This window comes from Nothobranchius furzeri, chromosome 10 (assembly GCF_043380555.1).
Source record: "Nothobranchius furzeri strain GRZ-AD chromosome 10, NfurGRZ-RIMD1, whole genome shotgun sequence".
Lineage (NCBI taxonomy): Eukaryota > Metazoa > Chordata > Actinopteri > Cyprinodontiformes > Nothobranchiidae > Nothobranchius > Nothobranchius furzeri.
In genome coordinates, this window is record NC_091750.1 from 52,797,564 (window position 1) to 52,822,239 (window position 24,676).

The window sequence follows — 24,676 nt, forward strand, 5'->3', positions numbered from 1 at the left end:
AGGGGAACACGGACCGCAATCAGAGACAGAGAGGGACAGTGGCACAAAGTCATCTGGAGTACAACATGTGCAAAATTTGGTTCAGCTGTAGAGCTTCTACTGTCTCCACACCCACGCACAGACATCGATGCCCAGAGGAAGCCGCATACGTGCAATAATAGTCTAATGATTGTCTACCAGCTAAAAATATGTTCGATTAAAACAGCATCTTCGCTATATTAAATCAAAATGTCTTTTAGATGGCAAATAAAGTTTTTGGTGTACGGTTTACAGATGAAAAATCCTCTCTAAATGACCGGATTTTCACTACCCAAGGGCAATTTTCTTATCTTACCTTATTGCTCTGATACCAAAGCTGCTCTGTAGTGTAGTTTAGTTTATTTGTTTTACAGTTCAGAATGAAACCATGATTACTTTGGAGCAAAGCCACCTAAACACAGCACCCAACCTGGCTTTAAAAGTTTTTTTTTTGTCTACTGGCATCACTCCACCTCCTCCAAGGTTTACAGCTGCTCTGCCGTAAAGAAGACTGGGAGGAAGCTGCACGTATAGTTGATAGATTAAATGCTTATCTGTAGTTATATTCCAGGGGTTTACTCCCCGGGGTCTGAGGCCATGGGAAGACCACGGGACACGGTCGTTGCTCTCAGAACAATAAACACTTAACACGTCACAGCAGCTCTGCTGTTGAATTAATTATTTCTCAGTTTCAATCATTATAATGCCAGAAGCTGTGATGTCCTGCCCAATAAAATCATTCATTTGCAGAGGGGGGTGAGTATTTGCATTTGTCATTAGTGACTACTTGGGCCTTTATAATAACCCTGAAATGACCAAACATGGTTATAGGCTGAGTTGATCTCTGGAAATGTCCTGTAAGGAGCTTCGGAGCCTGATGATTATATAGATGATGTCAGATCAGGATGAGGTCAGATTGGACTGGTTTTTGGGTTCCTGCTACTTGCTGGGATGTAAAGAAGAGGGTGTTTAAAGGTTAACTTAACTAAAGGTGAAAAAGTCGCATCAGTGCATTGGTTTACAGAATGAGCATACCTCAGTTTACTGTTGCCACGAATGTAGCTGAATGGCGCAGCGCGGCTGCTGAAGGACGCAGGACTTTTGATGACGCTTTCCAAAGAGGGACTCTTCCTCATTAGGCTGTTAGGTTTCAGGTCTCCCCCAAAACCTGGCAACTTATCTGTGAAACCAAGCGATGCAACAAACAGAAGCAGACACAGAAGAATGTGACAAAAGAGCAGAAACAAACCCAGCAGAGCATATCCTGGAAATGTTTTGCTTCCAGGAAACAGTGTTTTTAAAACGGTTCCTCTGGGACTTCTGCAAACAAGTCCTCTGTGAGTTATTAGAGAGGATTTTAAGAACTTAAGCACCACCAATCACAAATTTTCAAGGAGAAGATCATTAAACATTCAATAAAACCAGCAGAAGCCGGATACTGGTGTGTAACTGCTCCTTTGTTAGACCTGCAGGAATGGAGAGAGGGGGGGGGGGGACATCCTGCAGACTCAGATGCAGGAACGTAGATCGACCGGTAAATCGTGAGCTTCATCTTCTGTCTCAGCTCTGTCTTCAACAAGTTAGATTACAACGCCTGCATCACTGCAGACGCATCACTAATTTGCCTATCGATCTCATGCTCCATCTTTACCTCTCTCGTGAACAAAACCCCGAGATACTTAAACTCTACTTATACTCTGAAGCCCTCTGTGAACACCAGTCTTTGAGTCAACCTCATTTCATTAGCCCCATTAGCTCCTGAGACCCGTGTCCCTGTGCAGGACGCTGCAGCTGAAGAATTTAACACAAACCCCAAACTGTTTCTTACCTTGAGAATAAGAAAACTCGCCATGGTTAATTCTTTTATCCAGAGCCTTTGAAAGTGGTTTTATGTACGAATGTCTCTATAAGGAAACATAAACACTGTTTAGCAGAACGTGAAATAGTTACACACGAACATTTTTAGGAGAGAACCAAGTGGCTGAATACCTGGATAGGTGAGACAGCAGCAGCTGGTGCAGTGCGTACAGGAATCCCACTGAGAGGGCTTCTTGGTGACAGCTGCATCTGAACTGTCTGGGCTGGTCCGTCTGTAAGATCCAAGTCAGACTGATCTGCAAATTATTTTAACTTGCATTCCTTCACTCCCAAACCATGTAAATATTACTCAAAGCGCATACATGGAAGGATTGTCTAATCAGAGGGCTGGTTAAAACAGGAAACGGCTGGAACAAAACAACAAACAAACCCAGGTGAACTCCAGCGTTCAAAACCGAAGAAATGGATGTCTGAAGTGTTTCCGTAGTCAATAATTGCCACTTACTCCTTAAACTAACGTTTTCTCAGTTGTCATGATTTGAGTTTAAGGCTTCATATTTATTTTTGAGCGAACAATATTTCACAGCAAATCTGACTTTTTAAATTAAACATGCAACAAAACTAAACTAAATTCAAAACTATTAATTTCTGAACGCCTCACAGGTTTCTCCAGCTCATCTCTTATTAGAACTGTGCTGAGAACCCGCTGGAACCTTGCTCCCAACAAACCTGGGGTTGTTTAGCTCAGGCCAGACAACACAACAACACAACTGCTAAGAGCTCTGCTGCAAAGAAATGACAGAAATTCCTGCTGGAGATCATCCGTTGTGCTCTACAGTTACACTGATGTGAAGAAATGCCCCACCAGTGTGTGTGTGCGTGTGTGTGTGTGTTTAGGTGCTCACTCTGTCCAACAGTATCAAAGGATTTTATGAGGGATTTGACAGTAGCTCCTGGCTCGGAGCTGGCATCTCCACTGGCGTCGGCCGGGGTGGGGATCATGGAGATTCCACACCAGTGACCGTTGTCGGACACTCTCACCTCTTCACCTTGGGACCTGGCAGACACAATAAACAGGGTTTGCTGTACACACAAACACACAAACTTCCACTGTGTGACCTTTTGATTAGACTTAAAAACCTCACTTTATCTTATAAAGTAACCTATGAATAATAATGTTTGGTTTAGTTACAAGATTGATGTGATGTGTGTTTGAACTAAAAATGGCCGTTAGCTGATAATCAGTGACTTACAGAGAGAGGGATTCAGTTTTTTCACCAGAGGTGGATTAGGAATGATGAACAGGAAGTTCTTAACTCACCTCCACAGAGACGACAGACACAAAAACCACTGGTCTGGATAATATCCTTTATTCAATTACCTCATGAACATCAAGCTGAATAAATAAACAGAACATACTCGATTCTTCATGAAAAGCGCACAATTTAACACACTGTCGTGTCATTTTTGTCTCGTCTTTTCTCATCTTTAAATATTAGTAACTTGAGCACCGGTACAGATTATGTTTTTCTGGCAGGATTATATGGCGTTTGAATTTTGGATGGTTAACTATAATGAGTCATCGGGGGTCGCTAAAGAGAAATCGGAATCAGGAACCACTGGGATTCAAAAACAAGAGACAAATGGTCAATGCTGTTAGAAAGTATTTCTGTAGCAAAAATGTTAAACTGTTGAAATAAAAATCTGCATCTGACAGTGATGCATTGATGAAAAAAGAGAAGTGAAATAAAACATTAAAACAGCACAGTTTTCTTAGTCTAACAGTGGAACAGGACCGTCAGTGTTTTTGGCTTGAATCAGAAGTCAGTAACGCAAAACGTGGAGCCGGGCTGCACAATACGGCAAACATTTGTGATTACTGCTATAGCAATTAAAATTTGGTGTTTTGGGCATTCAAACTCTACATTGCAATAATTATGGAGCCAAACTGATGGACTCTTACTGTCATGGTCACTCAAACCAGTTCAGTCAGTATCATCAAATAATGTTTTTATTATATTGTGCAGCTTTTTCAGTCTGTAGCAGTTAACTTGGGAGTAAAATTTGCTCTATAAACTCTGAGCAGTTTAGAGTAAATGTTTGATCTGTGACACCATCTAGTGGGCTGCAAACTAAGTACAGTTGAATGAAAAAATGTTTAGTCAGCCACCAATTGTGCAAATTCTTCCACTTCAAAAGATGAGAAAGGCCTCTCATTTTCATCATAGACCTCAACTATGAGATAAAAATTAAACAAAACTTTATGAAATCACAGTGTCTGATTTTTAAAGAATTTATTAGCAAATTATGGTGGAAAATAAGTATTTGGTCGCCTACAAAGAAGCAAAGTTTCTGGCTCTCATAGACCTGTAACTTCTGTAAGGGGCTCCTCTGTCCTCCACTCGTTACCTATATTAATGGCACCTGTTGGAACTTGTTATCAGTATCCACAACCTGACTGATTGATTACCGTGTCTGCCAGGTCCCAAGGTGCACTCCAAAACTCCACTATGGCCAAAACCAAAGAGCTGTCAAAGGACACCAGAAACATATTGTAGACCTGCACCAGGCTGGGGAGACTGAATCTGCAATAGGCAAGCAGCTTGGTGTGAAGAAATCAACTGTGGGAGTAATTACTAGAAAGTGGAAGATATACAAGACCACTAATGATCTCCCTCAATCAGGGACTCCACAAAAGATCTCACCCCGTGGGGTCAAAATGATCACAAGAACGGTGAGCAAAAATCCCAGAACTACACGGGGGATCTAGTGAATGACCTACAGAAAGCTGGGGCCAGAGTTACAAAGGCTACCACAAACGCTACGCTGCCAGAGAGTCAAATCCTGCAGTGCATTTGGATGATCAGGAAGAGAACTGGGAGTGTGTCAAATGGTCAGATGAAACCAAAATAGAACTTTTGGGGTAAAAACTCTGCTTGTCGTGTTTGGAGGAGAAAGAATACTGAGTTGCATCTAAAGAACATCATACCTACTGTAATGCATGAGGGTGGAAACATTATGCTTTGGGGCTGTTTTTCTGCAAAGGGACCAGGACAACTGATCCGTGTAAGGGAAATGAGGAATCAGGCCATGTATCGATTTTGAGAGAAAACCTCTTTCCATCAGCAAGGGCACTGAAGATGAAACATGACTGGGTCTCTCAGCATGACAATGATCCCAAACACACCGCCCGGGTAATGAAGGAGTGGCTTTGTAAAAAGTATTTCAAAGTCCTGGAGTGGCCTAGTCAGTCTACAGATCTGAACCGCATAAAAAAATCTTTGAAGGGAGTTGAAAGTCTGTTGCCCAGCGGCAGCCCCAAAGCATCACTGCTCCAGAGGAATGGGCCAAAATACCAGCAACAGTGTGTTTAAACCCATGTTAAGACTTACTTACAGAAAACGTTGGATCTCTGTCGTTACCAACAAAGGGTTCATAACAAAATACTGAGATGGACGTTTGTTATTGACCAAATACTTATTTTCCACCATCATCAGCAAATCAATTCTTTAAAAATCAGATATGTGGTAGTCCAGATTGGGGTTTTTTCCCCTCATTTTGTCTCTCATAGTTGAGGTGCACCTATGATGAAACTTACAGGTCTCTCATCTTTTTAAGTGGGAGAACTTGCACAATTGGAGGCTGACTAAATACATTTTGACCCAATGTAACTGAGCGGAATCAGACAAACACATAAGAGGCTAGCACAACAATTCCACATTATAAATGATAGAAACCTGACTTTCATTTGTTTTTATGTTACATTAACATGGATTTACTGGTTGTAAAAAAAGTAGAATTTTCATACCGTTATAAAGAAATTTTAAAACAAAACATAACAAATCTTTCCATCTTCCTAACTTTCCGAAAGGCACAGCGGATCTTCATACATTGTTAAAAAAGAAAAGAAAAAAGAAAGGTAAAGTCACTTAAACATGAGGCATTTTTCCATATCACAATTACAGTACATAAACAAGTACAATCACTGGGAAATACACAGATAAAATGCTTGAGAATGATCAGATGTGTAGAGAAATGAAACTATTTCATATTTTCTTTGCACTTTGACGATCCTGCACAGTGACTCGCAATAGGACGAGTCTTCTAGCCTAGTGAACTAGACCAAAATCTTGCTTAGCAAAGAATGGTCTAGGTGTGGCAAGGTGGATAAACGAGGGCCCGGGCGGGATTCGATCCACAGACTCCCGGGTGAGAGTCATACGCTCTAACCAGTCAGCCAAAGGGACATCCCCTTGGCCAAGTAGCCAGGGCGCATGATCAATCGGGACATTGTGACAGGACGCTCACACTGTCACATAGACATGCTCCATTGGAACCTCCGCAGCTCCTACCAGGACTCTGGCTAGCCAATCACAGCTCTCTAGAGGGGTTTCAAACACATAAAGAGCTGTGATTGGTCCATAATGGTGGGCCAGTCATAGTGCTCTATCTGCTTAGTGAACAAATCACAGAGCTTTATCTGCTTTGTGGGTCAATCAGGGCACTCTATATGCCTGGTGGGTGGGATGATGCAACAGAGTGAAACAAGAGTATGTCACATTCATTGGCCAGTGGAATGCGGAGCTCATTTGAAAGACAACGGTAGAACCCGCCCCACAACCGAGAGTCGTCAATGGAGCATGGCCAGACTAAATAATACATTTATTTAGTCTAGCTTGCCAGGCTACGAGTCTTCTGCACCGAAACTGTAAAAATAAAGAGCACGAGTGCAACAAAAACACGGTCTTCACACGATGCTGAGACGAGGATGATCCTCTAGTGGCCTTCGACGGCTGTCTTGGTATCAAAAGTGGCTCCAGTGCTTATTCTGAAAAGATAAAGAACAAATTTTACTTATCGTTATTTTTTAAAGCTTTTTGTACATAACTCCGATCCATGCACACCTCTTACACGACTACCAGTCACACTGCCACATCACTCTGTGATGAAGGCAAATTGGAAATGTATCTGTATCATATGACGCAAAGCATGAGTTCAATCCGGTCATGCCAGTGCGACCATCTCATCCTGCTTTTTAAAAATCTAAAAAGTAGGAAGGTTATTTACCAAAATCAAGCAGCAGGTGGCACCAGATACATCTACTTGGACTACTACAGGTTTCAAGAGCCAGGAAAAAAGCAATCCAAAAAGATGTTATCGTCCTAATGGTACGGTCAGCCAGAGGACAGTAAAACAGACAGAGTCAGACAGGCTGAAGAAGCAGCATGAAGCCAAACACAGAGAGGAAGATCAGGGAGTATCAGCAGCACACAGGGCACGAGAAGGCAGGCTTGGTGGGGACTCACCTGGACTCCACACAGGGACGCTTGTCTGATGGACATCATTTACAGAGACATCACAGGGAGCTGATGGAGGTGGGGAACGCACGCAGCATAACAGCGTATCTCGTGGGAAAGTTTGGAGGTTTAGACATGGTCTAAGACCAGTACAGTAACTAAATACACAAGTCCTGCTGGCGATCTAGAGTTAGAAACGACTAGTCCTTAACTCTAATGAATAAAAGTTCACATAAATCTGAGCAGAGAGAGTGGATCTACTGTTAAAAACACTTTACTCACATATAAACCAACGCTTTGGAGAGAAACTCTAATCAACTCAACATTGTCTAAGATCTTAAACAGCATGACACGTTATTTTTTACCTAACTAGATCCAAGCAGTTATTAGATCTGCCACCAAACCTGTTCTGTTTTTGTAACAAAATTGTGCCAAGTTAATTTACCAAATGTGAAAATCACTGTAAGCCACTGATTCAGGTCAAAGATGGAAACAGAAGGCAGCAGCTTTAAGGAGGGGAACACACAGAGGACAATACTGCAGGAGACTGCTCACTGACCAACACGTTCTGCCAAATCCCAGAAACCAGAGCAACAGGATTAACAAATAACTTTAACACAATGGATTTGGGCGTTCACTGCAGATTGTTTGGACCACTTATTTTAGGAAAGATGGCAAGAATCTGGCAGGTGGGTCATTCTCTCACACGTTCAGAGTGAAAGGAACTGCAGTCTGCTGCCTGACGGGGGAGCCGGAGGACATGTCTGCGTGGGGACAGAACGGTAAGGACGACGGACACGGTACCTGACTCCCTGCAGAGCCTCGAGGTCTCCTGAAAGCTTCACATTGCGGTCCTGCTCCTCCTGCAGCTGCCTCCTGAGCATTCGTAGCTCCTGCTGGGCTTCCACTTTGATGTCGTTAGCCACCACCACCGCCGTCTGGAGGTCTGCCTGAAAACGACGCCACTCCTCCTTTTCTTCCTGAAAAAAAGGAATTAGACCAGGAAATGTTTACACTCACAGGCTAATTCATATACAGACACAATTAAAGATCAGTGAAACTAATAAAAAAACTAAAAACTGAATTTCGCACGTCTTATTTCGCCATTCTTCAAACTATTACGGTAAATACCTAAAGTACATTGTACAAAACATGCTTCATTGCAACATAATCCTCTAAATCCTATTAGAAAAGAATGATTCTTTAACCTGCTTCAGCCCTAAGTGTATCGAAGACTTGTTATCTATTCAAGCGGATACTGGGTTTACAGCTGTCAGGGTTATTTTGAGACACTGGATAACTGATAAATCTCCAGAGATGAACTACTTAGTAAGTGGAAGGGTTGAGATGGACATGCTGATTGAACAGGATAATCAATTCTTTGGGATTTTATTTTGACTTATGTATGAAAAATGGAAGGGACTTCTTCCTGGATTTCACGCTGGAGTCTTGAATGACTGTGGCTCAGTTACAACCCCAAGCCAGAAAACAACTCAGAGATCATCTGTGCTTCTTTGCTGTTAAAACCTGACCTGGTGAAGTGTAAAGCTAGTTTCTAATCACCTTGGAATAACATTTTATTTCCACATGTTGAGAATTTCTTACCTTCATCTGTCGACTGAAAACCTTCAGCTGTCGCTCTGCTTCTGTTTTCTGCTCCTCCAGCTTTTTGACCAGATCTGCAGCAGCAAAGTTCAGGTTTTTAACTACTGATGCACAAACTACAGGGTAAAGTCATTTCATGGTAGCAAAGAAAACTCAATAGATTATTGAATTTTCCATATAAAATCGGATGCCTCTTTATTACATTTAGGACAGCAAGGCCCGGTTCATACGGCACAATTTTGAAGTTATTGGACAATTTTCAGAACATGAAAGATCCAACATGTGGTGATTAAAAAATGTTCCTGCTTCCACAACTTCCCTGGTGAAGTGTTCTGGGCATGTCCAACTGAGTGGAGACCTTGGGGAAGTCCCGGGACACATTGGAGGGACTATGTTTCTTGGCTGGCCTGGGAACACACTCCCCTGGAGGAGCTGAGAAGAGGGAAGCCTTGGCCTCTCTGCTTTAGGCTGCTGCCCCCACATCACGACCCCAGATAAGTGGAAGAAAATGGATGGATTGTCATACAGTGTGTGGTGCCGATTTCACACACCAACATTCCACAGTCAGACAAAAAATCTTGTGAGACAAAACGTGAATTTGGAGAAGACAACTGTGGCTGAGGAGGAATGTGCAGCGCACTTGGGTCACCTCGCTTTCCGATTGGCCATGTCACATTCAAAAGGCAGCCAGAAGCAACCCAGATTCATGATTGGAGTGGTCCCAACATCCTTCTGAGCTAACCAGTGCACCCCTAACACACTGTAAGAAAATCTGATAAGATTATCTTTAGAGCATTTATGGTAATCTGGCGAGTTCTTAAGCTTGTTGGAAGGGAAGGATCGGGTCAAAAATCCTCACAGAGGTGAGCAGCACTTACTCTCCATGTCCAGGACAGCTTGTTTGGTGTGACAGTTTACAGCCCTCTGCTGCTCCACCTGGTCCTCCAGCTCAAAGATGGTCTCCTTCATTTCCTTCACCTGGTTCTCTGCCTGAATCCCAACTTCCTCCAGAGAAGTCACTCGGGTGCTGAGCTCCTGCTCTCTCCTCTCAGCCTGCTCCTGAACAAGCTGGCATTTGACCTCCAGCTGTGTGTTAAAAACATTAGTGAGCATTAGAATTGGTTTGGGCACAAACGTCAGTAAAATCAGGGGTCAGGAGGAGAAAATGTTGTCAAGGGTTTGAGAAGCAGCAGGCAGGTCTGACTAACGTCGTAAAAAGATGGTATTACCAATGCTTTTTTAAAAATTATTCTCAATGGTGTTTAATTATTTCCCTTTTTCTTTTTTAACTGAGAAGCTTCAGTTTACTTTTCTTGTGATTTACTACTTATTAACAAGAAAGAAAGATTTATGGTTAAAACAATAGAAAATTCTAAATCATGCATAATAATTTAAATACAAATAACATCAAAACTCAAGAGTTTAATTGCATAAATGCCTCAAGAAATGCACGAAAAACAGTGTTTTCCTTAAAAAATGAGTGTAGCGACACGAGGCACACACATGATGAAAGCTGCAGAGCGTTCTGCCTCCAGCTGCAAGATACCTCCACAAACACTAGTGGCTAATGCGCGGCAACTTCCTAACACTATTTACAATGTCGATAAACACCTGGACTAAAAAAATTATCTATTTAGTCTAAATGCAAATGTTTACAGCCTTACAGCTCCTGCTTTGCTGCCATTAAACTTTCTGAGTTAGGATCCATCTACTTCCTGCATGCGTTTCTGCTTCAGAGTAAGGTTTTGCTGAAAAAGAACAACAAAGACAAACACACACTGTTCCGTTTGCTCCGACGGCTAAACATGAAGTCAGAGTAGAACGCTGTCTGCTGGGAGAGACGACACCATGAGGATAATGTGCTAAAACAAGTAAATGATGTAGTTACTCAGGACGCGCTCCAACTGACGCCATGTGGCTGGAACAGATTAGGATGTTTGTCAGCGAAGTTATGGAGTCACCTCACCCTCACATCCATTTGGCAGAGGACAGTAGTATGACTCATAGGTTCATACACTGGTGACACACCACCATGCTGCTTTTGGCACTTGACTGATGACTTCCTAAGCTGATGGAGACACGCCTCATGTTGGAGAACGACGACCAGCATGAGCACTACTGCAGTTTGTGTTTTTTTTTAAGACAGAAATCAAAGTCTAAGATTTAACTCACTCGGTCACCATCTGTACGTGCATGCTCAGATAACTGATTCGTGTCTGGCTGAATGCTGTTTAGGACTTTGGTTACAGTGTTTGACAGCTTGAGATGCTCTGTGTTTACAGGAAATCTGGAGACAGAAGGTTCATATTCCAGGAGGAGCTGAGAAATTGCCTCCATGATTAACGTGGACGTATTAATCATCTAAACAAAACACAGACTGTTGTGAATTTGATTTTCTCACTACCTTGGACAAGGTGGCTCGCACATGCTCAGTCTCAGCCTGAGCCTGAAGCAGCTCCTGCTTCAGCTCGGTCAGCTTCACCTCCAGCTTGTCTCTCTCGGCGTGAGCTGTTTTCAGTAAATTCTGCAGCTCCGTGCTGTCGCTGGCACTTTGCATGGCCTTCAGCTCACCCACTTTTTGCCTCTCTATATCCACTTGTGCCTTCAGCCGACTGTTTTCCAGTCTGAGACAATCTGTTGTTGCCCTGTGTTCCTCAGCTGCTTGTGATGCCTGACCTCTGATTTCCACCTCCTTGTCCAGCTGAGCCTGCAACCTGTCCATCTCCTCCTTCAGGCAGTGCACCTGACTTTGAGCCTCCTGGTGTTCCTCCTCTAGAGCCCGTAGGCTGCCTGTCAACTGCTGCTGGATGTCCACCAGCTTCTCCCGTTCAAACTGAGAGCTCTCCACCAGCTCAGCGTACCTCTGCTCCAGCTCTGCCAGACGAGGCACTTGGCTACCCAGCTCCATCTCTCTCTGGGCCTGAGCCTGAGCCTGCTCCTGGAGTCTGACAGCAAATGTTTCATTCTTCTGAGCCAACACCTCCAGACGTTCTCTCTGCTGTTGAAAGGAGGTCTGCAGGAGGCGCTTCTCCTCAGCTAGACGCTCGTTCTCAGCTGTTAGCTCTTGCACTACCTGCTCCTGGTCAGCCAGCTCCTGCAGCGTCGCCTGCAGCTCCTCAGCTGTGCTGTGGTGGTTTTCCTCCATCCTGTGAATTTGCTCCGTCAGACTCCTCACTGACACATCCTGAACTCCAGCACTAGTCACTGCTTCCCCGCTGATGCTGCTACTCCCTGACTCGGAGCGTGATGGGATCTTCTCAAACTCAGAGGAGTCAGGTGACGGGGACTCCTTTAGAGTGTCAGGGTTGAAGGAGTCAGAGGTTTTGAGGGGGCTGGGATTGGAGGGAGGACTGTCTTGCTGGGTAGCTGAGAAGTCTGAGGGAATCCCGTTCACCAGAGTACTAGATGGGGAACTTGTGTTTGTGCTCAGAGGAGAAGCCTCAAAGCTGAGCAGCTTTTCCTTCAGTGCTTGATTCTCTTCTCTTAGTGATGCCAACGCTCTCTGAAACCTCTCATTCTTCCCTCTGAGCTCCCCAACTAGAACCAGAGCCTCATTCACCTGCTCCTGCTCACAATCACTTGGATGCTCTTGTTGTGAGACAGTGTTTGTTTGACTTTTGCAGCTCTGCAGCTCCATCCTTAGATTGCTGATCTCCAAGTCTTTAGCCTTCGCCTCAGCCATCAACTCCTTCACCTGGCTCTCCAGGAGGCTTTTTTCCAGGCCCTCTACGTCTGCACGGGACTTGGAAGAGCCACGTGTCTGTTTCGCCAGGGTGGAGAGGCTGGAAGTGCTGGCACTGGAAACCATTCTTTTAGTGGAAGAGCTCCTCAGCTGATCCCTTAGAGACACACGATCTCTGGTAATGGATGAAGGGATTTCTCTAGGAGCTGGGATGCCAGACTTCTTGGCTGCTTGGGGTCCTGAAAAATAAAAACATGAAATAAAGACTTAGCAGGAAGCATTCATTGTAGTTTTTTTAATTATCATAATTCTGATTCTTAAACCAACAACTGAGACGGGTTTGAACATGATTCAGTTACAATTTTAACAGAACATTTTTCTACTTAGAACTTGTTTTTGATCTTGTTCAAAAATAAACCATTACAGTGACTTTAGTATTCCATGACTAACGGACACTCAAGGAACCCCCCTATAAAGATTGGCTTTAGTGGAATTAGGCTATATTGATAAAATTTATTGTAGAAAGCTCTGATCCACTCAAATAACCTGACTCTCACATAGACGATCTGTTTTTGCTAGTGTAAATTATCACTTAGAAAGCAGAGTCAACCGGCTCAATAAATGTCAGATTTTCTTGCTGCTTGGCTATGGTGCATTCACAGACTGGAAAAAGTCAGTATAGCAAATTAGTTAATAATAAGCTGATCCTGCATATCGGCCTATTTTGATCACTAGCTAATTTTTTGGTGCATCTCTCTGCAGTGTTCTTTTGGGGGTCTGATGATGAAAAGTTTGGGAACCACTTCCCTAGGAGGGCAAAAAGTTTAAAGGTCTCTGGATTAAAAAAAAAAACAGATTCTTAATTTACAGTTTAGACTTGAGTGTTACTGAATTAAATATGCAGCAGGGCACACAGTGGATTTCCTGACCCTAGTTGAGGTTCTTTTTGGGAGTGACAAGGATAGATGGGATTCAGGAATGAGTTCATCAGAGGAACAGCTCATGTTATAATAATTCTATGGTCTATAAAACATGAAAATGAAGTTCTTTGCACTAAATTCTTCACACATGAAGCATTATCCAATCCAATCCAATTTTATTTATAAAGCGCATTCACAAGGCATTACAACCAAACAAGGCGCTGCACACTAAAAATGTTGGTTAATTAAACAGGCGTTAAATAAACATGTCGAACACAGATAAAAGATAAAAAGGAAATACAACAAAATTCCCAAAAATAACAGTTAAAAATCAATAAGACACAGGGTGAAATAAAAATAGGAAAAAACATTTTACAAAGAACCTCAATAATACGGAAGTCGATAATTGTGGAGTCCATTTATAAACAGTGCAGATGTCAGTGAGGTCCATAATTATGTTGTATAAGCTACGTTGAAGTAGTGAGTTTTCAGGCGTGATTTAAAAATGCTAGCTGTTGGTGCTTGTCTCACTAGCAGTGGTAATGCGTTCCACAGCTTCGGTGCACAGACAGAGAAAGCCCTTTCTCCACGGCTTTTTAAACGTGCATTGGGAACAGCTAGGAGGAGCTTATCTTCAGACCTGAGAGCACGCGGCGGGTTGTAGTAATGGACAAGTTCACACAGATATGGAGGAGCTTGATGGTTCAAGGATTTGTAAGTGAGAAGCATAATTTTGAAGTTTATCCTGAACTGCATTATCAGTAGTTTTACTCATGACATTTTCAGTACTTTCCAAAATGAGCCATTTCAAGGCTTTGCCACTTTAAGAAAACAAGCTGGAAATGGCCATGCCCACCCACTCACTGCTCTGGCTGCTACTGGCTGAGAAGCCCTAATGTACATGAGGGGCTTGTAGTAGAGCCATTGCTCATCCAGCAGCAGCAGCTCTCTCAAGCACATGAGAGGTGGTTCTATTCTAATTTCCCCATTTGTGACATCACAAACTGGGAATTTTTGGGACGTCTTGTTTTAGGCTCACGATTCTTAAAACCAAACCCTGACAGAGAACAGACAGACAGGAGTTTAATGTTTGAAGTGTTTGTAAAGTCAGCAGTGGCCCACATGACAGCACAAAAGGATACAAAAGGTGACTTTTGCACAAAATGTCCACTTTAAGATGTTTTAGAGAGGACAGCCTGAGCAAATTTTGACATGTCCAAAGGAGAGATACTGCTAGCACTCGCAGAAGGATGCTGAGGTTGGAGGCACCAGGCAGGAGGCTGAGAGGAAGACCAAAAAGGAGATTTATGTCCGAGGTGAAAGAAGACATGAACTTAGTTATGAGAGCAGAGGATGCAGAAGGACTTCACAGAGACAGATGATTTGCTGTAGCGATCCCTGAAGGGACAAGCTGAGAGAGGACAAGAGGAAGGACAGACAATGGAAAGGAGAAGGCTAATAGACTCAGTATTCTGACCCAGTGGACTCATGAATCTGACTCACTGAACAGAGAGTGTGTCACATTCATACTTTCATTTCACTTTCACTGTGGCCACTGTGTTCCATTCGTGTATTGTCCTCTACGTGGACAGCAGCACATCTGCCTGGCACTGCTAGTAGCTGTCAATTACCATTCATGGCTGCAGCAGAATTTAACTTTGGCATTTCAAAAGGCACCAACGTGGGCTGCTGGCCCGGAACCTTTCCAGACCCTTCTCAATTATGAAGAGTAATACTGATGTCTGGTATGAGCTGCCTGAAAACGTAGTATTGTTTGTTTTCAGATCATCAGCAAACAGCAGCGCGGACACAAATGAGTTGCTTGTTTCACGGGATGACAAAGGTCCCCGTGCACATGGAGCATTCAGGCACAAAGCAGCTTCATCAGCACACAGACAAAGACAGCACTGTGTCACTCAAATGCTCACATCATCATCAAACCCACAAAGCAATGAGCAGACAGGAGACGAGAGCACTTCTTCATCATCAACTCACGTACACACTCGCAGCAAACACACGACCCACAAACTAACAGCCACATTTAGAGAGGAAATCCTATACCCCCATGGACCACTCTGCCATTGATAGCCACTTTGCACAGGCGATCCTCTCACTGACTGAGCTAGCAACTGTGTTAGGCGCTGCCAACATGGGCACAATTTCTGAGTACAAAGCTGTTCTTGCAATGAGGGCTGTGGCTAAAAAGTGAGACGTTTTACAAAAATAATCAACATTCACTCTGGGGGAAAAAATCATGCCACCGGACTGGACTGCACTTCAGATCCACAGAGTGCCATCAAACATCCAGAGTCAGTTTTGCCTGTAATCCACAGTGGGAAAGCTATGACTGACAGAATGAGGACACCGTCCACTCCTGAATTATGGAGTCTCTTAGAAGATGGTAAAGCATAATCAGCAGTGTTATAAAAGACCTTTCATCTTGCATTGGAGGAAGGGAAAAAAAACAGAAAAACTTAACAGTTCGTACTAATTTTAGGGCCACTTTTTCATTGATGGTAGTCTGAAAAAAGGTAATTAGGTGCTCAAATGATCAGAATTCATGCATCCCACTGATAGCAACACTTTAAATAAATGAGAGCCAGCTGGAGAACACCACTCAGATCACACACCAGGATAACTATGACATCACCACAACCTGTTTTATCGTGCAGAAAAATTCAAGCATCAGCACTATAGACATGGTCGAATCCTAGACAACCATACAGAATCAGTTAGTTACCACACCTGTATTGTGGACACCATCACCCCCTGAAAAGGATTCTTGGTTTATTTATGTTTTATTTATAACAGTTGACCAAAATCTGACCTTGAAACAAACCTAAAACATAAAATAAAAAACAACAAAAGTGCCAAAACAAATATGACTCCTGTAATAAACATTTACCTGTTAATTGCTACCCAGTGTAGGAATAGAAACCATGCACTATAATGAATATTTCATCTATCCATCCTTAGTCATCCACTTATCCGGGGTCAGGTCGCAGGGGCAGCAGCCAAACCACAGAAACCCAGACTTTCCTCTCCCCAGGCACTTGGGCCAGCTCCTACGGGGTAATCCCAAGGTGTTCCCTGGCCAGCTGAGTGATGTAGTCCCTCCAGTGTTTCCTGAGTCTTCCTTTAGGTCTCCTCCTGGTTGGACGTGCCTGGAAAACCTCACCAGGGAGGCCTCCAGGAAGCATCCTAACAAGATGCCAGAGCCACCTCAGCTGGCTCCTCTCGATGTGGAAGAGCAGCAGATCTACTCCAAGCCTCTCCCGGATAACCAAGCATCTCACCCTATCTTGAAGTGAGAGTCCAGACACCCAGTGAAGGTGGGAACATAGATCATCCAGAATATCAAGAGCCTTGCCTTCTGGCTCAGCTCTCTTCACCACGACAGACCGGTCCAACACCAGCATCACTTCAGATGCAGCACTAATCCGCATATTATTGCCACTAAAAGTGATTTAATAATGGATCTGATGAGAATACACATAAGAAAATATTTATGTAAAGAAGTAAATATTACCTAAACAAAAGACACTGAACAACTTCCAGTAATCCAGAGACTATTAGTTGCTTTAAAGGAAGTCGTTTCCTCAGTCACTGTGCAGCCTTTCAAGTTAATGAAGATAAGCTTTCAAATCACAGCAGGAACCTTCTGTCTGGACACCGGCCAGCTCTAGCTGGCTGACTGCAGCCAGCATGGCAGCCAGTCAGAAGGTGACCGAGTGCGTTCTGAACAAATCACACCGAGGCCTGCATTTATAAAACCGGAGTTATGGGTGAGGCAGAGCTGTGATGAATTCATGTCTGCAGGTGGTCAAGTGTCACAGAGTTGGCAAAAATGACGCATTGGTATCGTCATTACATGGTTGGTAAGGAAAGCCCTCCCAAACACTCCTCTGTCTTCCTTTCTTGGTTCCAGGAAACGTAAAGTGCAGTTTTTCAGTGAGACGAGACTCAAAAGGAAGACACATAAAAAGGCAATTTGTGTTTCAGGTCTTTTCTGCTGTCAGAGTAAGATTGCAGGAAACAGGCGTCCATCAGTCGTATATACTCAGACATTCCCTTCCTCTGACAAAAAGGAATACAAACAGAGCTGAAGCTCCATGACTGCAACACAGGGTGACTCAGTCCAGGCGGCCAGAGGTGTTTGAAGAATGTGCGACTGAAAAACACTCCACTCAAAAAGAAAAAAAAAAATCACAGAGCAGTTCGTAGGAGCGGATGTTTTTTATGGGGGAAATGAAAAAACATATGTTACCTAATTAACAATAATATTCAACATGGGAAAAACATTAAAAAAGTTACACTACTCTTTTATATTTAGTAGTACGTCCAGTTTATTATAATTCTGGGATTTGCTGAAAGTGGTTTTGAAAACTGAGTTTAGGCTCCAAACACAGAGAAGTATCTGTAGTACATATCTGGGATAAGTGCATCATAAATCACACAGATTTCAAAATAAATCTAATCTTCAGTTAAGTATTTTAGATTCATATGGTGAAAAAAAAGGTGTGGTCCTACTTACACTAGAAAAATTTGCATTTCTTGCAGAAATGCTGTTTGAATGCTGGATAGCTGAAACTGTAAGCTGAAGCTGCTGAACAGCTGAACTGAAGCTGGAACTAAGCAAAACTGTCAAAATGAGCTGAATGTATTGAAAGATGTAGAAGCAAAAAGCACAAACAACCAAGTAAAGCACAACAAGTGAATAATAGAGAAAAATAATCCTAAACAGCAGAAAACTGAAATCTGTGAACATTGTATAAAAATCTGGACAGCTAAAATGTCTAAACACATGTTATTTCAGTAGGACAAGTTTAACAGTTTAATATTTACATTTAGCTGAAATGTGAAATCAGCAGCATATGCTAAACTTGGAAACTGATTGCTGAGGCTGCTGAATAGCTGAAGTGAAGCTGAAACTAAGGTAAACTGTCAAAATGAGCTGAATGTATTTAAATATTTAGAAGCAAAAATCACCAACAAGTGTAATAAAGCTCAGAATATAGGTGGAGAATGACAAAAAATGCTAAACAGCAGAAAACTTCCATCTTTGAATGTTGATTAAAAACTCAAAAGTTGAGATGTTTAAACAGCTGGCATTTGAATGAGAATAGTTTAACAGGTAAATTTTTACAATTGGCTGAACTGTGAATTTAGAAACATTTACTGATATCTGAAACTGATAGATTAACATATGTTCAGACTTGGTATGGAATTGATGAATGGTTGGATGAATGAAATGATAAATGGACTGTTGGATGGATGTTAGATGGTTTATTGGATGGATGGATGAATGGATGGATAGAAGCATGTGTGGATTTATATGTGGATGGATGGATTCCTTAGACCAAGTCGATCGATTTGATGTCTCACATGTGTGGGTGTGTAAGTCCATTCAGCCAGAAGATGATTGACCTCTCTCAACCAATCAGGGAACTGGGAGGGAGCGGGGCACTTTCCCGCCTTCTGACTTTCAATCAAATTTAACTTGTTTCTAGTTTTAAGTACAGATAATTCAAGAAGATCAAAAACAAGTCTGTTATTGGTTCAATATTCAGCTTTTTATATTCATTCTTATGAGACTTGGTCAAAGTGATTTGTAGTTCCTTGTGTTGCCATGGTAACAGATGACAGGAGTCTGCATTAATAAAGCAATGTACAATGTCACATGACTCTTAAACTTTGAATAACATTTCTTTATTAAAGTATGTTGATACACTTGTGTCTAAAATGTTGTTAAATGCTGTTGCTAAGCACGTTGCCATGGTAACGCAGAACACAATATCAAGTTAATACAAGACTCCTGGGACCAAGCAGGTTGAATTGATGTATCATATGTGTGGGTGCATATTTCCTTTTAGGCAGAAAACGACCCAGGACACGTTGGAGAGGTTACATCTCCAATCTGGTCTGGGAACGCCTTGGGGTCCTGCCGGAGGAGCTGGTGGAGGTGGCCGGGGAGAGGACGGACTGGAGCTCCCTAGTTGGGATGCTGCCCCCGCGACCCGGACCCGGATAAGTGGAGGAAGACGACGACAGCAGAAGACGATTGAAAACTCTCAGCCAATGAGAGAGCAGTGAAGGAGGAGGGGGCGGTTCCTGCCTTCTGACTGGTGTTAAAATGTCAGCTATGCTGCTAATTTTAAGTGTATAGAGCTCACAAAGATAAGAAACAGCAGTATGTTATAGGCTCAACATTAGGCTTTTCACATTCATTTCAATGAGACTTGTTTGGGGATATCCTTATGCACTTGTGTTACCATGCTAACAGATAACGCATTTAAAATTGAATACAAGATTCCTGAGACCAAGCTGGTCGATTTGATGTATCATATGTGTGGGTGCTCGATCTTGCTTGGACGGAAAATGGTTTAACACTCTCAACCAATCAGAGAGCAGAACTGTTTTCCCGCCTTTTCCCTGGCTGTTGGAGGCTCTGTACTCCTGTTAATGAGAGAAGCCTTTAAATCTGTCCTTCAGAAGTGAAATTGGACCTGTCAAACCTCTATTTTAAATCATTACAGATTCAAAGCACATGATCTGCGTTTTTAGTGGAAAAAAGTTTATATGAGGATTTTCTGTACTAGCTTTAAAGCTTTAGAATAAAGTTTACAAGTGTTAGGATGTGGTAAACATTTATGATTAGATTTCTGATCATCACTACCAGTTTTGTAGTCAGTTACATGAGGAACATTTCACATAATAGGGTGAGAATTGCTTTAAAAATGCAAGGAACTTCAATGAAAACCATTAGACTGTAATTAGAAGTCAAGAAGAGAAAAGGATAACGTTTACAACAGGAATATGTTAACACAAGATGCAAGCTGAAAAGTAAAGTCATGACCCTCTTGTGTTTTCCTTGTTGAGATACTCACATAAAATGTAGCAGTTACATGCTAAGACTTAACAATAACACATTAAAATGCAGTTGCTAGGCAAGCAAGAGAATGATTAGTGAGCAAGTCATTTTTATGATGGGAGACCAAAAATGATGAACAATATGTCACACAGAATCTCCAACGTTACCCTTAGAAAGGGCATCAGGGTCTTTCCTTGGGTTTTTATTATGCAGTAAGTGATTTTATGAGCCAGGGAACAGGAGCAATAATGTATCACCTTTGATGTCCAGTCAATAGTCTCCATTACACAAACAGGACATTCACACAGCACACACACCTCCCTCTGCACACACAATATGCTGTGTATTTACTGTAGCAACTGCTAACTGACATGGAAAGTTTGACTGGTGGAACTTCCTCGCAGTGTCCCATCTATCAGATGGTGGACAAACCCTTGCCTTGTGCCAGTTCACTCCAGTGCACAACTGAGAGGACACTTGAGTCCGTGCCCTTCAGCATTCTTTGGCTTGTCACAGTGGTGCTAAAGTTTACTCCTACTGGGACCAGTACCCACCTCACACAATGCTCCAGTGCTGATAGGAGTAAGAACACATATTTACGGTCACTGACAGAAGTAATGTAAAAGGAAAAGATCAGATTTTGAGTAAATTCTTCCAACTTCTGGGTGCTCTGGGAAAATTATTGTCAATGCTAGCCTTGCCTTTTGATAGCAAAAACAATATCAATGAAAAGCATTATCCAAGTATCCCAAAATTTAGCTTTTCAGTCCATCTGATTTAAATGAGCATGTTGTAGAGCATCTAATGCTAACGGTTAGCTTCTACTCGATGAGATGCGCTCAGCTCTCTCCTGGCTGCAAAATCAACGCAGCCTTCTGCAGTCACAAGCCAAGGTGGACAAGACCATGAAAACCAATTTTCTCTGTAACAAAGAAAAGACTGGCTCATTCTGAACCCGTCATTTACTCGTCTGTTTCCATTTTGCGGCTAATGCAGGTGATGGGTCTGAGACCGTTTCACATTCAGCATGCATATGCAACTCAGACCAACTATCAGATTTCAAAATAACAATTATTATGCGGTTATTTTGAGATGCTGCAGTGACATTTAAACAAATTGAAAGGACCCAGTTTCCACTTCTTTATGACTTTCACTTAAGATCTGATTTTTTTTTTACATTTTCATCAAATGATGTGGCATCCTTTTGTTCCCAACACATGACTTGATTCATATTAGTACGGATAGCAGCAGGAGTTTTTAAAATTGAGATTTGATGCATTTTTAACGTCTTAATGTCTTTAATGTATTTGAGCAGTCTCAAATCAGATGCATCAGATTATGAAACGACATGGTAAAAGCTGACCTTTAAGAGAAACAGCATTAATTCTATTTCAATTAACTTTCAATTAAGTATCTCCATTGATCTGCAGCTCCATCTATCATCTATATATATATACAGTATGTAGAATGGTGTTATATAGGTAATAAAAATAAGACCCAGAGTGGGTAACTATTTGGAGTGTAGACTTTACCCTCTCAGGCTGAAAATAAGTTTTGATAAAAGGACGAACAACTAAGTCCTTCAAGGGTACTTCTGAGTTTAAAAATGCTCACGAAATACGTATGTGGAGTAACGAGGTAGGCAGGTTTTAACGTTGCAAATCTGCAACGCCTGCCTCCAGAGGGTTAAATAATGCTTTTGTAATGATAACACACCAACTACTAAATTAATATTAGCACGTCTGTCACTTGTAAAGTTTTTGGCATCATCCTGAAATATTTCAATTGGCTTCAAGAATTCCAATCAGTCTTATGCAGAAAGGAACAAAAATGTATTTCTCCTTTCTTTAAACCCAGTGCAAGAATCAGTTTAAATGAATTATAGGCTTGAAAATGGACTCAACCCTTGTTGGACTGTATTATATTGTGAATTTACCAAAAGCCAACTACGCGCCAACCAGAAGCTCTGCTGGGCTTGGCTCCTTTCCCAGTCTGCAAGTGCAGAGTCAAAAAGGTCTGGTGTGGCTGGGTTCAGATAAAAACCTGCTTCAGACAGATTATTCCATATAACTTCCACCTCAAAGATTACGCCATCAATCAAAGCTGAACAGGTTCCTCATGTTCCCACAATTTTATTTAAGCAGCACTAGAAATAGATTTTGTGAATTAAAAACTTTCATAAATCTTAACAGAAATCTTCACTTATATTGTCAACAAAAGACGAAAGCTTTTGGTTTGTTGCTTCTCATTGCTGTTTATACAATGATCAACATTTTAAATCCTAAGTATGTCAACAAGCCTCTGGACCCGTGTATCGATTTGATCGTCTCATATGATCATCTGATCACATGCAAATAAAAAAAGTATCAATTTTCAATTACTACAGTTGCTCATTTGAGAAAAGTGGAAAGAAGATTTATCTGAAATCTGGTAATCACTCTCATTGTGAGGTTGGATACACATTTGTACTGTTTTTTTTTTTTTACCACTGAGCATTAATCTAATCTTTCATCTTAGACAAGGAGCCCACAGTTTGAAAAGAAAAGTGCTTTTCTTCCTTTATTTTGTTCAGCAGGCACATTTGTTTTGTACATAATGCATTAGTTGTACATTATAGAAGACTGTAGGAGCACACAGAGAAAAAAAACGGGAGTTAATCTTGTTGAGCGTGCAGCAGCTTATAATCACTGCCTTTCATTCGGAGGCTTCTGCTTTCTATCTTCAACCAACACCTGCCTCAGAAATGATGCACACCACTGACAAAACACGGTTTGTGTGTTTGCTGCCTTGGTGATCCAACTAATGATATTTTGGTTTACATGGAAGAATGCTAAAATATTCACACACTGACCTAAATTTGATCTAAAAAGCAGACATGTTTAATGCACAATGCTATTAGTGTCGCCGCATTTGCAAGGCATTACAAAAATGGATAATTTTCATTTGCTAAGTGTGAAGCTGCTGCTGAGAGCAGTTCAGACGGACTTTGAAATGGAAATCTAAAGGAGCTCGGGGCAGTAGAAGGATGTGAGCGTGAGACTGATGATACCTTCTCAGCTGGCAGGTTCTCTCGGGCTTACAGTTGGAGAAAATCTGCTCAGCACTTTCTCCTGCCTGACTCCTAAAATCTGCATTCAAATGCACACATGCAGACATGTACCCGTTAGATGTGGGAATAAAAAGCACTCACACGCAGAAACAAATATACAAGTGTGGATGTGCTTGAAAAAATAGAATAGAAAGACCAAAGAGAAAAGTAGTTTCTCACTCTTCTACTTGGGTATAGCCAGAGAATGTATTGGTGTGCATCCTGTCAGAAGGTATTATTCAGGACTTGCCCATCAGCTGTGTTCACTGACATGACAGGAGACTAGCTCTATTGTATTCTGCTGATTTACACAAGTTGACAGAAAGAGAGGCATTTTTCTAAAGAAAACCACAGAAGAACCAGACCTGACTCTGCTTCCTCCAGTCTCCCTGCTTGGTTCCCCATGTTGGTCTGCTCCGAGACTCCCACACTCTACACTGAGGCAGACTAATCCAAGAATCCGTGACTGCGGGGGAGAGGTGTGTGTGTCAGGATTGTCGCCTCTGTTCACCACAAGCGATCACCAGCGGTCAGTCATTTGTGTAGGAAGCCGTGAAAGACGCAAATTCTTCTCATTCTTCCGTCCTATCGGACCCCGTTTCTTTTCTCCATGTCTCCCCAGGGTTGTGTAAGTGTGTGTGTATGTGTGGGCATGTGTGAGGAGGCAGGCTGTGCGTACTGTCAGTGAGTGAGTGTGTGTGCGTGCATGTGTGTGCTTGTCCTCCAGGATGGTGACCATCTGTCACAGAGGCATGCAGTGGTGTTGAGTACACCTCATTGCTGCTGTGATGACTGGAATCAGCTCAGAGGGGGTGTGGCTTTCACACAAACACACCTCATCCTGCTGTCAGACACGTTACTCTCTAGTGCCACTGAGCAGTGGTGGGATGATCTCTAACTCTTACACATCGGATGATACTGGAGAGGAGAAGAGCAGTATTTGTGATGTTGTCAGATGACAAAAGTGCAGCTGTTTCTTCTATTCTGTTTCTCAACTGATCTTGAGAGTCTGCTGAGACTGTATCCATGTGCAACAGAAAGCAGAAATCTTCCTCCATCAATAAAAAAGAGGTTGGTATGTTCATGTGAAGTCTTTGTTGGGTTCCACTTGGAGTTAGCCTGCAGCTCAACAGCATAAGTGTGTATGTGGGTGTTCCCACATGTGTAGAGGGTGGGGGGAAACTACATTTGGTCAAACTGTGTGAAGTCAGCGAGTGTTAAGCTCGTCGCTTTTCTCCTCTCGCGTCTCTTTAACAATGCATGTGTGTTAAATATTAATAACACCCTGATTTATTTGGAGGAACATATTTGGGTTAACCATTTAAGTCAGTGTTTCACTGGGTTCTAACGACTGGTGACTGGGTGGAGATGCAAACT

The 24,676-nt window shown here is 42.3% G+C and overlaps 1 protein-coding gene across 4 annotated transcripts in view; it reads right to left on the reverse strand.

Moving 5' to 3' along the window:
* specc1 (sperm antigen with calponin homology and coiled-coil domains 1) overlaps positions 1 to 24,676 on the reverse strand; it is an 84,917-nt gene that overhangs the window by 35,710 nt on the left and 24,531 nt on the right. For 2 of the 4 annotated variants that reach the window (XM_015961181.3, XM_070555753.1), the window contains exons 4-11: positions 11,143 to 12,659; positions 9,617 to 9,824; positions 8,739 to 8,812; positions 7,938 to 8,113; positions 2,742 to 2,893; positions 2,008 to 2,108; positions 1,847 to 1,922; positions 1,054 to 1,198 (exon numbers count right to left, since the gene is read on the reverse strand). In XM_015961181.3, the coding sequence (XP_015816667.3) occupies positions 1,054 to 1,198; positions 1,847 to 1,922; positions 2,008 to 2,108; positions 2,742 to 2,893; positions 7,938 to 8,113; positions 8,739 to 8,812; positions 9,617 to 9,824; positions 11,143 to 12,659 (2,449 nt within the window). Of the gene's footprint in view, positions 1 to 1,053; positions 1,199 to 1,846; positions 1,923 to 2,007; positions 2,109 to 2,741; positions 2,894 to 6,416; positions 6,665 to 7,937; positions 8,114 to 8,738; positions 8,813 to 9,616; positions 9,825 to 11,142; positions 12,660 to 23,664; positions 23,848 to 24,676 lie in introns of those variants that run through there. The other 2 variants (XM_015961182.3, XM_054730672.2) reach the window with 2 other exon arrangements.